This window comes from Phalacrocorax carbo, chromosome 4 (genome assembly GCF_963921805.1).
Source record: "Phalacrocorax carbo chromosome 4, bPhaCar2.1, whole genome shotgun sequence".
NCBI lineage: Eukaryota > Metazoa > Chordata > Aves > Suliformes > Phalacrocoracidae > Phalacrocorax > Phalacrocorax carbo.
In genome coordinates this window covers 60,300,617-60,315,003 of record NC_087516.1, presented here as the reverse complement: position 1 = coordinate 60,315,003, position 14,387 = coordinate 60,300,617, and the positions used below count along the sequence as shown (strand labels likewise).

The window sequence follows — 14,387 nt, the reverse complement described above, 5'->3', positions numbered from 1 at the left end:
CACATTACAAACAGGGGAAGTAGTATTCCTGTTTTCCAAAAAGCACACATTATTGATACTATTGGAATGTTGCACAACTCCATAGTATTTACTTATTCTTTTAACTGGTCAAATACTAATAATGGTCAGAAAACACTTGTTACGAGACCAGTAAGGAACAGTTCTACAGAAAGATGGATTGTATCTTCAATTGAACCAGTTCTCACTGCTAACTTTGCAACAAGTAGGTTCTATTTCACTTGCTCAACACTTTGGAGATTTTGCCTTACAAAAGGAGGGACACAGCAGCACAAGTTCACACACCTTTACTTAACCAGCAGTAGATAAGTGTTTTCAAGCCTTATCTTTCACATTACTGCATGTAAATATAAGTGTTGCTGAAAAGTCAAGAGCGACCCTTAAAAAATCAGACATTCTTACCTATACAAAGCATCATCAATTTCCATAGAGTCTGCTGCCATGATGCAGTGTGATTTGTTTACACTAGAAGGGGTACAAAAAGAAATTATCTGGTTACATTGGATACAGTTTCACAGTTGCATCCCACCCCACTCGTCAGTAGAAGAACTGAAAAACGCAATAAGAGATGTTACATAGGAATCACTTTGAACATCAAGAAGCCTATAGAACACCACAGCATCCAGTAATTAAAACACATAGGAGCCAGAAGACAAGAACCCCCTAACCTTCAATAAATTATTTCAAAACACAGACATATTAATTTCCCTACTGAGAAGATGCAAGACAACTTCCTGTATTTGCCACAGTTAGATTTACTAGGAGTACAATTTCATTTTATATTAACAGCTCCAAGCTGTTTCACTTGCATCTACCTGATCAATGTGTTTTTTTGAAGAGAAGATAGGAGATCCCTGAGTGACTAGGAATAGTTAGTTATGCCACATTATTTCTGTTAATTGAAAATCCTTAGGAAACAATTTCCTGCTTTAGCTAACTGAAAAAACCGATACCCAAAGATCTGAATTAATGCAACATTTAACTAAGACATCAAGTTAAACAGTTCAATAGGATTTTAAGAAAAACCATGGTTTGTGCTATTAAGGCCTTCAGTTATTAGCAAAGGCTTCTTCATTGCTAAGTCACTTCAGTGAAAACTAAGCACTAGGATTAGAAACAAACTGCCACTGGGCAGCTGGTTCTTTAGTTACGGAATTGGCACTTCCTAGACCTGGCAGGTGACTGCCACCAAATACCAGACAAGCAAAATCGATCCCATGTTTGACCCAGAACATCAGTTCCCATCACTACTAAGAAGATAAACATCTTATTTTGATTCCCTACAAACTGCCTTGGAAACTAGACAACTAGCAACCCTTTCTCCTACGAGCTTGAAAAGTAAAGGCCCAGATATACTAAGGAGTTTTTCCTGAGAGCACAGATATACCCTGAAACAGCTTTCAAGGCAATCCTGCCAAAGGGTTAACTCCTATTTATTGTTCAGATGGTTTTGGCAAACATTTTAACATTTCTGAAGCGAGGCACCTGCAGCCTGTGACAACTTGGAGACTATAACATTCTAGCCTTCTGTCCTGAAATTGGTACTTTTGATTTTTTCAGGCTGAATTAGAAAGCGCTGAAGTAGCACAACACAGGACAGAGTTACACTGAAAGCAGCCCACAAATCTTACCAGTGAAGTTATTCCACAGTGTAGATACTAACTCCTGCACGTAAGCTAGCACACTAGGCAGTCAACACGAGGCACCTCTATTGTGATCTACACCACCAGTCACTTCAGTGCAGCTCCCCTGCCCTTACACAACAAGGGCTGAAGACAAGCAATGCCAGTGTTACTAGATGATCTCCAGCCAGAGAGCAACACACCTCACCTAAGAGTCACAGGCTTCAGTCCCTGCTTAGGTAAAAGCCTTCATTTCAGCCACCACCTGGGACACAGGACTGGAAGTTCCCCTCAAAGCAAGTCAGCACCATCTCATAACAGCCCAGAGCAACCACCCCTGAGCTGCTCCACTCCTCCACGATCACCCTCCACAAGCAGCACAGGCACTCTGGGACTGCTCAACATAAACAGATTGTGGTACTAAGGTGGGGAAGGTGATCCACCCCTGGATAATAACATGCAGCTTCCTCTGCGGCTGTTGCTGACAGCCATCTCAATCAGCGTGCCCTCCCAAACAGTCTTTTGTGAATAACGAGGATGTGCGATCAACCCACAAGAGAATCTTCTCCACGTGTACCCCGCAGACCCGTTTGACAGTGGCTCTTCCAATATATTCATCCATTCCCAGTTCTCCCGCATTCTCCGTTACAGCACTGAGCTGCTGCCAGGGTACCCATCAGGTATGGCAAAACACCTCCTACAAAAAGGGGACTTTGTAGTACTATTGCCAGGTGGCTCTAGGACAGAGTTTTGTTAATGTACTCCTCCATCCAAGTTGTATTTCTCATCTTAGTTCAACTGGAATTGAATCTGTCTCAGACAACGGCATGTAACATGGGGGACAAAAAAAGCCATTCTAATGTTATGTCCTAGTTCTTACTAGATGCTCAACATTTATACACTCACCTGTTTCCTTTTAAAAGCTAACACTATCAGTTTTAATGCCAGGCCTCTATTTAATTGTGTAAGTAACAGCCTTCATCTCTTTTAAAGACTCAGCTGCTTGTGGAACATAACCCAGGGACAAACTGAGAAGCTACACGTTCCCACGAAGGACTAAGATGCTCCAAAGAGCAGCAAAAGCACAGGAGCTGTAGCGGTGGGCCTGTTTCACCGGGTTTCTTACCTCCAAGTCAGCGCAGGCTGAAGCAATATTACTTGCTGTTCAGCAGGCTGGGACGGCGGGAAGGCCTGGATTCATCCCACCTACCCAGGGTTTCCAGAGGCGGATCCCAGTCGATGCAGGCTCCCTATTCAGAGAGAGAACAGGCTGAGCCCCGCTGTAGCTGCCGGGCCGGGCTAATGGGGGACAAGCGACACACCGGATCGACAGCGGGGAACCGACACAGAGCCGGCCGGCGCCGAAACCAGCCCGACTCGGGTCCCAGCACAGCCAGCGCGGCCGCAACCCCCCACCTCCTGAGGCGCTGGGAACCGCCGGCCTCCCTCGGCCCCGCCGCCCGCTCCGGGGACCCCTCCTCGGCGCCGCCGCCGCCCGCCCTCACCACCGCGGCGGTGGCCTGGCGTTGCGATGAAGGCCTGAGCGCTGCCGGCGGCGGCGGGGGAAGAGGCGGGAAGGGGGTGGGAAACGGCAGTACCGGTGCCGCGGCGATTCCCCGCCTGCGCCGGCATGAGGGGCCGGGCTAAGGCCGGGCCTCCGGAGGAGGCGGGCGGCTTTACCCCGGCCGCAACATGGCGGCGGGCAGCGTCCCATTTGCTAGTGTCCAAAGGGAGGCGCATGGCCATTTTTAAAAAAACTCACCACTTTCTGCCCAAAAAGTATCACACCGTGTTGTTTAAAAACAAAACAAAACACACCAACTAAAAAAACCCGTTAGGTTCAAGCGTTACCAGTTTAGGTGATCAAGCGTGCTCCTGAGCCCTCCTCCTGAGGTAACTTGCTTCCCCATCTTGTAAGAGAGCCCCAGCGAGATGTCACCTACCTCAAAAATAGGCAAAATTTCATGAAAAGGAGCTAGAGGGAAAAGTTGTGAAATGCTAGAGAGCATCCAAGGCCATAGAGGAGCAGAGATTTGGGAAGAAGTGGTCGCAACCAACATACGTCCCATGCCAACATGGTATTGTGGAGAGGTTTTCCCTTTTTTATTTTGTGGCGTTTAACCAGGAGAATGCAAGCTGCAGCAAACATTGCTCTGTCTCCACCACCAACTCAGTATTATCTCCAATAAATATTTTCTCTCCCGTTTCCCAGACTGATTAAGATCCCAGCACTGCCTGCCTTCGCAAAAGGCAGTTTCATCTCCCTTCACCTTAAACAAACCCTGCCTTCCCTTTTGGTATTGCTTATCGTTACACTAGATGAGATGAGTTTAAATCTTTCTTGATACCATTAGCACATCTTATCTAGAATGGGAGGGATTCATGCTACTGCACAAGCAACAAATGAAAAATGTCATTGCATACAGTGTGTACAGAGTAGTCACCTTCTATTTTAAAATATTTCTGATAGGAAAAAAAACCCAACCAACTATTTGCATCCTACAGTACATAAAAATGAAAAAAAAAAAAAAAAAGCCTTTTCTTTATCTTGATTTGGTTTTGGGGAACTTCTAGGGGCAAGACCACCCAAGTTTTGTCCTCTGTGAGCATCCAATGCATTATTTAAGCATATCTCTCTCTCTAACAGAGTTTTATCAACCTTCCATGTCTTCCTCAAGATTTACACCTCAGACCAACAACGCATGCAGATCTGTACTGAATTAGTAACAAAGACTGAGAGCAGGTGGGAAACACTGTGCTTGTTCAAACACGGGCTGTGCTTTGGCAGGATCAGGGTGAAAGGACTCATCTACTACACAGTTTTTTTGTGACACACAGAAAGAATTAAGAAAGATGCGGGCAAATTTCAAGGAACCACTAGAGGCCACTAGAAGTCTGAAATACTGGACTGAAAGCTGGGATAAAGGGAGAAAGCAGTTCCGTTCTTCAGGGTGACAAATGAGCCTTTACCAGTAAAGGTATTAATGTTTAAGGCTGATATTTGCTTTATAGCTTCTTCACATAATATATAAAAATCAGAAAATACAAGAATAAAATTACTTCCATTATTTCAATAAAATATTTTCAAAGAGCAGTGCGTGTATCTCAAACAATTAATAGCAGTCCCAGCTATAAAGGGTGGGGGAAAAAAGTAAAGGAGTGTTTAAAGACAGCAAAAAGTGTCAGCTTCAGTTTTGCAACTTTGGTAACTTTTAGTTCTGTCAGTGATTTTTACCTTTAATTTTGTTGTTTCTTTCCTTAAAAATGAACTCGTTTCATTTTTTTAAGGTTAAACTAATAATTCTAATTTTTAAGAATGTGGGGAAAAAAACCCAGACAAACAAACAAAAAACCAAACAAAAACTCTGCTATGTACCCTCTTTCTGCCCTGGTCATTGCATTTTTTAAGATACCAGTCACTTTGATATGCAGTCATCTCACATGAAACAGATTTTGCATACTAACAATGAATACTGACAAGCCTTTTTCCTAAATCAAGAAACGGCAACATCCAGTTAATTCTCGCCTAACAGTTTAGCAGTAATTAAGCAAAGACTAACCATCAGTGAAACCGTGAACATGGGCATTCTAAGATAAATTGCCAAGTAAAAATGAACAGATTCTGTTTACCCCAGAAGCCAAAGAAACTGGTTCCCAAATGCATCAATTAGTAGGTGTACTCCAAGGCCCTCTAAATTGAAGAAATTAAGAGATATACAGGTTTTTCTCTAATTTTCCAAGACTACAAAATTTGAAACATCTGGAGCCATTCTACTTTTTCCCTATACCTTTCTCTTTATAAAAAAAAAAAACCAACAAACTTAACCATAAAATCTTAGTAAATTCGGTTAAACAAATTAATTTTAAAGGAAACCCCAACTTCATATTTGTGCCATGTTAAAGTCAGCTATAGCTTTTGAGATGAGCAAAAGGTAGGAAGCAAGGCTCTCAGTTTACTGACTTCCTGAAGCAACGGGCAGTATGTGGCTGTGGTCAAGAGAACACTGCCACCTCTGGACTCAAACCTATTCATGCCCAAAATCTCTGTAACTTCAGTTTATGTGCACTACCATAGATTCATTCTGCATGCAAATATTGACTGCATCTTTAGAGCCAGTATTTTCAAAAGAAGCCAAAGCTGATATAGCTGTAACTCTCTATCTGCTGGGAAAATCCTAGCCACTTGCACTTTTTATTTTTCAGTCTTTTAATTTTCTGATTTCCAGGCACATTTTCACATTCTTAATGTGGACTCTAAAGTGGGGATTTGGGAGGGATGCATTTGTTTCCCTGATTTAGTTAATTAATAAGCAAATTAGCAGACAAAACTATATGTAGTTTGCTCCCTAAAAATGTGTTTTTTGGGAGTACTAAGGCCAATGCAATTCAGTTTAGCACACAGGCCAGTGCAGAAGTGACCATAAATCCACACCAGCATCCTTCAGTGGGTTTCCAAACATCCTGCTATAGGCTGTGCCTTGCCATCAGCTCTTGCAGGAGCAAGGTGCTGACTGGCAAGGCTTTGTCTCCTCTTTTTGGCACAAGGGGCAGTGCAGGATGGCACTTTGCTGGCATGTTTTAAAGGACTCCAGCTTCCCAGTGGGGTGGGCCAAAGGATCTTGTCACTTAAGGCTCCTCTAGCAAGTGACACCTTCCTAGAAACCATGCTAACAACATTGTTAAAATCCTGATCCAGATAAACAGGGGCACCAATTACCTCAGCTGATTCCATGCTTTTGGAATTGCATTCATGCAAAAGAGCCAGCTTTTCCATGCACGTGCATCTCTAACACAGGCTGGGAGTTGCCAGATAAATATTCATTGAGTTAAATAATAACTTTTGGCTCTCAGCTCTTCTCATTTGTTAAGAGGAACAGCAGATATGGAATTGAAGTTTCTACAAGCTTTACTTACATAAGAGGAATCCCAGTGACAGACTGATGTCAATTCAACCAGACCTCCTCATATGATTAGTCCTGTGCAATCAGCCTCTTATTTCTTTTCTACTTGTGCTCCAGGCTGAAAATTAGCATTGGGCAAGCCTCAAACAACATGATTTGAATAACCAGAAGTTTGGATCACATTTCTTGATGCTTTAAATCTGCCTGGGAAATCTCAGGAGAATTGGTACGTCAGCTGCATAGACTTCCCTACAGCCAATTTCCAGGAATGCCATGTTACAAGGAAAAGTTCTTCCAAGCCAGAAGCAAGGCGGTAGATTCTTGGATGAACCTTCAGATCCATTCTCCAGCTTGCACAGAGCTAGCTTAACTGACATTCACTTTTGAATATTTTAGAAAAGCAGATGTCCCACCTTGCTTTGCTAAACATCTGTAAAGCTCCAAGCACTGTTAAACAATCCCTAGGATGGGGAATGAACAGAGCGCGCTGCAGTTTGAGGATGGTCTTATATCAGTATAAGGAAGATTAGTCTACTTTGCATCACGTACAATTTTTAGCTTGGTTATTATTAAGCAAAAAATATACAACAAAGCAATTGTTTTTAAATACATTTAATGTTATGAAACTATTACCTCTATATTCTTTAAATCCTTGCTAAATCTTAACATCAACAATAATAAAAGGTTTTTAAAAATCTTTTATTTAATCACAATATTCTCTTTGTTTTATTCTAGGGCAGAAAACAAACAGAGTCTTCATAAATAAAACACTGACATGGAGTATAAGACAAACCCAGGCCAGACAGTTTGCTAAAAAATTTGTGAAAAGTGCATCTGGCTGGCTCAGAACTCCCTGAGTAAAGTAGTGATTCTCCCACACCCCTCTTGGCTGTTTGGCCTCTCATGAGAAAATCTGAAATAAAGGCTGCCTTTCTCATTTTAAAGGTATTATATATACATGTCACTTGCAGTGTGAGGTAGGAACCAGTTCATAGGGGGTGTATCCAATCTGGGCCTCACCTCCTTATTGTTGCCCCTCCATTCGCTAGGCAAAAAGATAGATTTAAGTGCAAAACAAAGCCTTAGCTATCTGTGAAAGTGAACTACTGTTGACTTTCAATTGCAATTCACCAGCTGATTACAAGGAAGGACACTTGTCATGATTTTCCCCTTCAAAGCAATAAGAGGCACGAAAAACTAGACGTAATTTTTTTTCCCCAAAGGATGCCTTCAGAAAAAGGGGACCTGAACACTAGAAGAAAACGGTGTTTCCAGGTGACCTAATCCAAAAATCCGTGAAGTTTCAATTTTGTAACTGAACCTGGCCCAGAGTAAATTCTTAGTTGAAAAATAGCAGCAACTTAAAAGTGCATAAATTACGGACTTCATCATTAAATTAAGGAAACGGATTTGCTGTATCTCACTATCCTCCTAACTGCCCCAGGATCCTTTTCATTTTAAAATGGACATGGAAAATCAGAATAAAGATACTACTATTTCAAAACCAAAACTAATCTAAAACCTTCAACAGATTTCTTTCTGAGATAAGGCATCTTGTCTTTTACTGAAATTCAAAAGATATGTAGAAAGACCGGAAGGAACCTAATAATAAGAGAAACCTCTCCTCCACCACCAAGCCTTAAACACAGGCTTTTCCATCCATACATAGGCTTATAATTCAGGGTGTGAGTTTTCAAGAAATAATGAGCATCTCATTCCCAGGGATGCTGATTATTGGGAGAGCTTGCACAGTAGGAAGGCTGAGGAGAGACCCAGTCCTGAGCAGAAGGGGAGGCAGGATGCTTCAGAGGAATTTTCAGCTTAGGTTCAGCTGTGGGGCTTGCTTCTTCTTTCATGTCTCATACAGACTCCTGTGAGTCCCGTGTTCACAGCATAAGCAGTCTGGTGGCCATTCAAAGACTGCAGGAGACAGTATCAGAGAGGCATTTTGGATCCTCATATTGAAAGCCTGGGCTCTAGGGGACAGTAATAGTCACATCACTGGATCCCATTCCACCAGCAATCCATGAGACATCACGCACAGAGGTAGGAATTGTGCTTAATCAGTGTATAAGGATTGCATTTACTCTTAGTTCTTAGTGGGACTGTTCTTTAATATCAAATTACTCTTCAGCCTCATAAGACAGGATCATATTCATTCATGGCAGAGACGAATCCATCCGTGAAGCAAGACAGTACAACTAATTGCTTTCTTTGCAGTGAGATGGTTTCCACCGGCTGGCATGCCCTTGGAAAAGCACACTATTTCTTGAATGAAAAAGGTAGTTCCCAGTTTATTTGTAGTAAACATTTATTTTTCCTTTAGCACAAATTTAAATGCTGGGTTTCCTTCCAGGGAGGTTGCTCATGGGGACACACTTACTACAAACAAATTTGGGTAGAGCTTGTGTTTCTGTATCTTCAGCATATTGTGAGTTGAACAGAGTAGATCTAGAAGGCAACTGGTACAGAGGTAGCAGCACAGTATTGTGATAAAGCACTTCCACAGCAGTACTTTCAAGTAACTTAAACTTCACAGAATCCACGAGAAAATTCCTGTTAACAATGTGCTTCAAAAGAAGAACATCAAGCTTTTTTCTTTTCCCTTCCAACTTAGTGCAAGCACGTAAATCCTCCTTTTCCTTAGCTAGGACCTACCCTCAGTCCTGGCTGAGCCACTCGTTAGCTACCAAGGCCACTGTGCAGGGTGAGCATCCATGGTCTCTGCACAGATGATGATCTCTAACAAGAATAATAATCAAGTGTTCAATTTGCTGGAAACACAGCTGTGACAGCACTTGCTTCACCGGAGGAAGGAAGAAGGTTCAGCTTCAGACCTCAGCCATACAGAAGAAAAAAATTTTTTTTCCCGGAAAACGTTTGTATTTATAAAGCAGGTAAATTTAAAAGCTACCAATGTTAGTTTAACGACGTCAGTTTGTAATTTCTGATAAGTAAGAATGTTTCAAGGCTCAAAGTTGAGGCAGGCAATCTCATACGTTTAGTATAAATTCACAAGGGGTTAGGATCTCTCTCTGACAACTAAGATAGTGCTTGCTGCAGGCAAAGGCTGTTTCAACCAAAACTATATAGGAATATATATACTAAAAAAATAACCTTTCAGAATTACAGACAAATATGAGTTACACGTAGTCTATGTAGTTAAATCCATTTTTGATTCTGGAATTAGATGCCAGTTTTTGAGGTAATCCAGTCACGGAAGTAAGTCACTCGTGTGTAAACTCCAGGTTTATTTGGTTTGGCACATTCGTCTCCCCAGCTCACTATTCCCACGAGGTACCACATCAGTCTAGAGTCTGGAGTAACCAGTGGTCCCCCAGAATCCCCCTAAAGGAAGAGGAGGGGGAAAAAAAGATTTAATTGATCAGAAGGGAAATATAATTCTCTCTGTAGACAGGAGGGTATGCCCAATAAGAAAGCAAGCAGTATTTCAAGAGCTACCTTTTTTTAAAAAAAAAAACAAACCAGTAATCACTATCCTTTCAACAAATTCTTTTAGTCACTTGCAGCAATAACATTTCAAAAAGGATTTCATGAACTTGGTCTTCTAATTAGACAATATCTCCTTAAGGCTTTAGCCACTTTCAAAGGCTGAGTTCAGATACTGTTAATAGCATGACATGGTAATAACAGTTAAACTGGAGACCTTCCAAGGCTGAAAGGCAATCCTTACACAAGAGACCAAATTCCCCATCTTCCACCAAAATGCTTTACTGACATGAACAGCAGTTGCACACTTCTGTTCAGGTCTCTTCAGTGCTGAGCCAGGCATGAACAGAGGAATTGAGCCTTCCAGACTTGTTCTGCAGAGAGTTTTGCTTTGGGCATAAATCTGTAGGACTGGGATTCTGGAAAGTGTCTATTTTGAACCAGCATTTAGGAGTACATTCTTTGTAAATAACAAATAGAAATTACCTTTTTAAAAGTTATCATTATGGAAATTTTTTTTTTAACATGAGCATTTCCTTGCAACATTTGCAAACCTGCACCATGCGTGTATCCTTACCGGTCCATTTACACCTAGCTTCCTTATAGTTACCTTTGTTTCAGACAGTTTTCCTTTGACTGATCCGAGTGTGTTACCAAAGATCATGTCATAACATATGTCATGAGATGGTCCAGTCCAGAATTTAATTTCAATGAGTGATAGTGCATTTTTGCTGGCAACTTAACTGCTACATTCTTAAACTTCTTCCTTCCCAACTGTACAGATGTCCGATCTTGGCTACTTGAGACACTTAATTTTTAGCTCATACTTAATATTTCAGCATTTAGTGTCCCTGCCAATGTCTGTCATATCACTTTACAAGCACATTGTTCGTTAGATTTCACACACAAGAAATTATGAGAAGAATGGGCTTGTAGCAGCTATTCTGAGTTACAGAATAAGAATTTAATTTCATGCTATGAAAGGTTTAGATTCTGAATATTATACTAATTTAGCTGTCTTAGTATGGGGTTCGTGTACTAAAAGTGTGTGCTAAATGTGTACTAAATGCTATTTCATTTTACAACTTAATTCCTGTTTGAATGGAGCCTATTTAAAGGACTAATACACTGTCAGTTAAGATTTCTCAACCAGATACTGGAGTCAGCATTAAAATAGTTTTCCTTTCTAATTTTCAGCTACAGTTACCTGACAAGCATCTACTCCTCCTTCCAAGTATCCAGCACACAACATCCTTGGTGTTATGTCCCCACCGTACACTTCTTCTCTGTTGCAAGTGTTTGAGTCGATAAGTTTCACTGTTGCTTCCTGAAGAGCGTTTGGAGCTGGACCTGAGGGAAAACACAGTTTGGGTATTTATCATCAACAGAATTACTTTCCAGTAGTTATACATGAAGAGCATTTAATGTTCTCTTATGGTGGACCAGCTTAACTCCATTTAATGTGGAGGCTTTTCTTGTTGATCTGTCCCTTAAGGACAGATCCCTTAAGGAAAATGTACATACTCATAGTCCCACTCAGGAACTGTACCATTAAGACAGAAGTAATGATTGCATGGTACATAGCGCCTTAAGTGTAAAGCCATATATTTTATACATGTTCCATGTAATACCGTGGAACATAAATTACCTAGCAATTTGGGCAGATGATACGAAATGAAGGCATCTTGGCTCCTTTGCTAAATCTATTCTTAGTGTGGCCCAAGAGCGCGAGCTTGGGTAAGTCACCATCTGCAGCTCACTCTCCACGTTTACCTGAAAGCCCACAAAGTTATCTGTAGCTTCTGGCTACGGCTGGGACAATCTTTTTTAGGTGCTATATAAACACATGTGTGGCTGGACTACGTGTCTTAAGAATTTACAATATGAAATGGAAAGGCTGGAAAAAGAGAACAGTCGTCTTCCTGTTTTCTGCTTCAGTGGATTGTAGCTCTGTCTTCCTCCAGTCAAATTCTAGATCAAGAAACTGCTGCTAACGATTAAACAAACCTACTGCTTATAGAAAAAGCATTAGGCTTGCTGCCATACAGCATATGGCTACAGAAGTGGTATCCATTGAGTAGTAGATCAGAGCCACTGTTTACATAACATACAGGCCACCTGGTAGACTCAGGACTCACCATCATTGGTAAGCGCTCCCCAGCCTGTGATGACAGCATAAATATCACACGGAAAAGTCTGAGATGGCTCAGGCAGACAAACGCGGTGTATGCTACTCGTAAACTCAACATGTTTAGAGAGCTGCACAAGTGCAATGTCATAATCGTGTTCTGGGTAGCGGTACTTTTCATGAATAATAATAGTCTTGACAGAACGTTTCAAGCTTGGTGGCTTCAAAAGAGCTCCAAAAGTAGCAGTCCACTTCTGAGGGTGACTCATGCTGCAAAAGGTAAGAGTGCTGTAAGTATTTAGCTGTAATTATAAGTGTTCGGGACTTTAAACTTGATGAGCACCTTTATTGTAAAGCTCCTTCAAGCCAGCTCCCTACTAGATTCTTAAGGCATCCATCACTTTCCATAACACCCTGTCCCACATAATTGTGGGCTGCTGCTAGCAGAGGGCAACCCTGCATTCCCTCCTCAACCCTGCGCTCATACTCATGCTCCTTGTTCCTGATCTAGCCATTGTGTGGCTGCAGAGTTAATAAACCAAAAAGCTCTTCTGCTAGAAAACTCTTCATCTCCGTTACTCTTTTTGCATGTTAGTAATCTGTTCGATCAGCTGTTCCATCCTACATGCCCTCCCACTCCACAGTTGTCATGCTTGAAACAAAAAACTTGCTGGAAGAGCATGGCTGAATGGAGGGGTAGGAATGGGGGATTGTAACTTCTGGCAGCAGCAGCAACAACCTAGTTGTAACACAAAGGAGCAGCCTTAGAAACATTTATTGCAGCAGGAAACAAATACTTTGACATTTCAGTCACATTACCTTTTCTGTACTTCTTTGCCAATTTCCACTCATACAATTGGCAGTTCTGCTCCAGTCAGTCTTTAATTTTTCATTGAAGCATTCAAGTAACGGGTCTGTTTAACCCCAACTTTCTCCTCCAAGACAGTAAAATGCTCCCCTGGAAAGAGTCAGGGGTGTGGTGCACATCTGGAAAGCCTCAAAACGTGATACCTATGGGGCACATTCTGCTGCAGATTATCTCTAAGATAGGAACTTACTCTCTGAAACAGTGAGCTGCAGACACCAGCCACGTATTGCTGATGAGCGTTGCACCACAGCGGTGGATATTATTGTACTGCAGACTAGCTTGCCACGGCCAGTCCCCGGTCTCTGCAGAAGACAATCCGCCAACTACTCGCAACGATGATGATTTTGCCATTGACTTGACTGATCTATTCTGCCGTAACCCACAGACTGTCAAAAAGGAGAAAGAACATATTAGCTATTCTTCTGTTTAGTAAATATGCCTGCCAATGGCTGTGGAAAACGTGTAAAATTGCACACCACCTAGGTTCTCTAACAATATTACCACCATGAGAAAACATACCTTCCACCAGCCCCCCAGATCAGAGATCCTCATGCACAACCCATTCTGTTAGAAGCCTGAATGAACAACTGACTATGACGGAAAGCCATGATGGTCAACCATTCAGGCTTAGCTGCGTGAACAGCCCAAATCAGGAATGAAAACCTTCACCACACACCCAGGACAATTCCCAAATACAGGGATTCCCAACTTTAATGTCCCAGGTAATTTGCCATTAGGATAAAACATGAACAAAGCAAAATCTAAGATCGGAATAATCCAAAGCCATGGGTTTTTACCACACATGCACACAGATTACATCAGCAAGATATCACCTGGAAACAGGCAACTGCGCATTGCACAACAGCAGTCTGCAGGTGGACCGGAGAGGCACTTCAGGCAAAGAGCACCACAATAATCCAAGCCAGAGATGACAAAGGCATGGATACCTCCAGCATGGTGTGCATCCATGACAAAAGTATTATCCTCCAAACCCAGAGAGGAATGAAAATATCCATGGTTTCAGGCTCTAAACTCAGGATATCCAGGAGCAGCTGAAGCTCCCCCGTAGCTTTAGAAACTTCCTCAACAGACAGAGCCACTTTCAGCTGTCTTCTCCCATCCAAACAGCATCAAATCCATCTTACCTGGACCAAGACCCACTAGTTTTCATCCAGGCCCCGATTTCAGCTAGACATTAGGAAAGTTGACAGACAGGACTATCCCAATTCATTGAAAAAGAGACAGAGCTAAGAATTATTTGCATAGTGACAACACAATCCAAACCATTGCACTGCCTGTCTCCCGCAGACAGTGACCCAGAGGGGGACAAAGCAGAAATAGGTAACAGATCGCTGAAGAGCTGTCAGCCCCATGGCCCTGGAAGTCCTCAGAAGTGAAAC

General features: G+C 42.1%; 2 protein-coding genes across 4 annotated transcripts in view; both read right to left on the bottom strand.

Moving 5' to 3' along the window:
• The window catches only part of UBA6 (ubiquitin like modifier activating enzyme 6), a 34,229-nt gene extending 30,909 nt beyond the window's left edge, over positions 1-3,320 (bottom strand). The window contains exons 1-3 of one of the 3 annotated variants that reach the window (XM_064450168.1): positions 3,239-3,320; positions 2,767-2,890; positions 421-483 (exon numbers count right to left, since the gene is read on the bottom strand). In XM_064450168.1, the coding sequence (XP_064306238.1) occupies positions 421-461 (41 nt within the window). In that variant the 5' untranslated portion in view covers positions 462-483; positions 2,767-2,890; positions 3,239-3,320. The other 2 variants (XM_064450167.1, XM_064450166.1) reach the window with 2 other exon arrangements.
• A 6,407-nt stretch (positions 3,321-9,727) lies between these two features.
• LOC104051140 (transmembrane protease serine 11E-like) overlaps positions 9,728-14,387 on the bottom strand; it is a 41,121-nt gene continuing 36,461 nt past the window's right edge. Inside the window, exons 7-10 of the mRNA XM_064450847.1 lie at positions 13,178-13,373; positions 12,130-12,389; positions 11,199-11,341; positions 9,728-9,889 (exon numbers count right to left, since the gene is read on the bottom strand). Coding sequence (XP_064306917.1) covers positions 9,728-9,889; positions 11,199-11,341; positions 12,130-12,389; positions 13,178-13,373 — 761 coding nt within the window. The remainder of the gene's footprint in view (positions 9,890-11,198; positions 11,342-12,129; positions 12,390-13,177; positions 13,374-14,387) is intronic.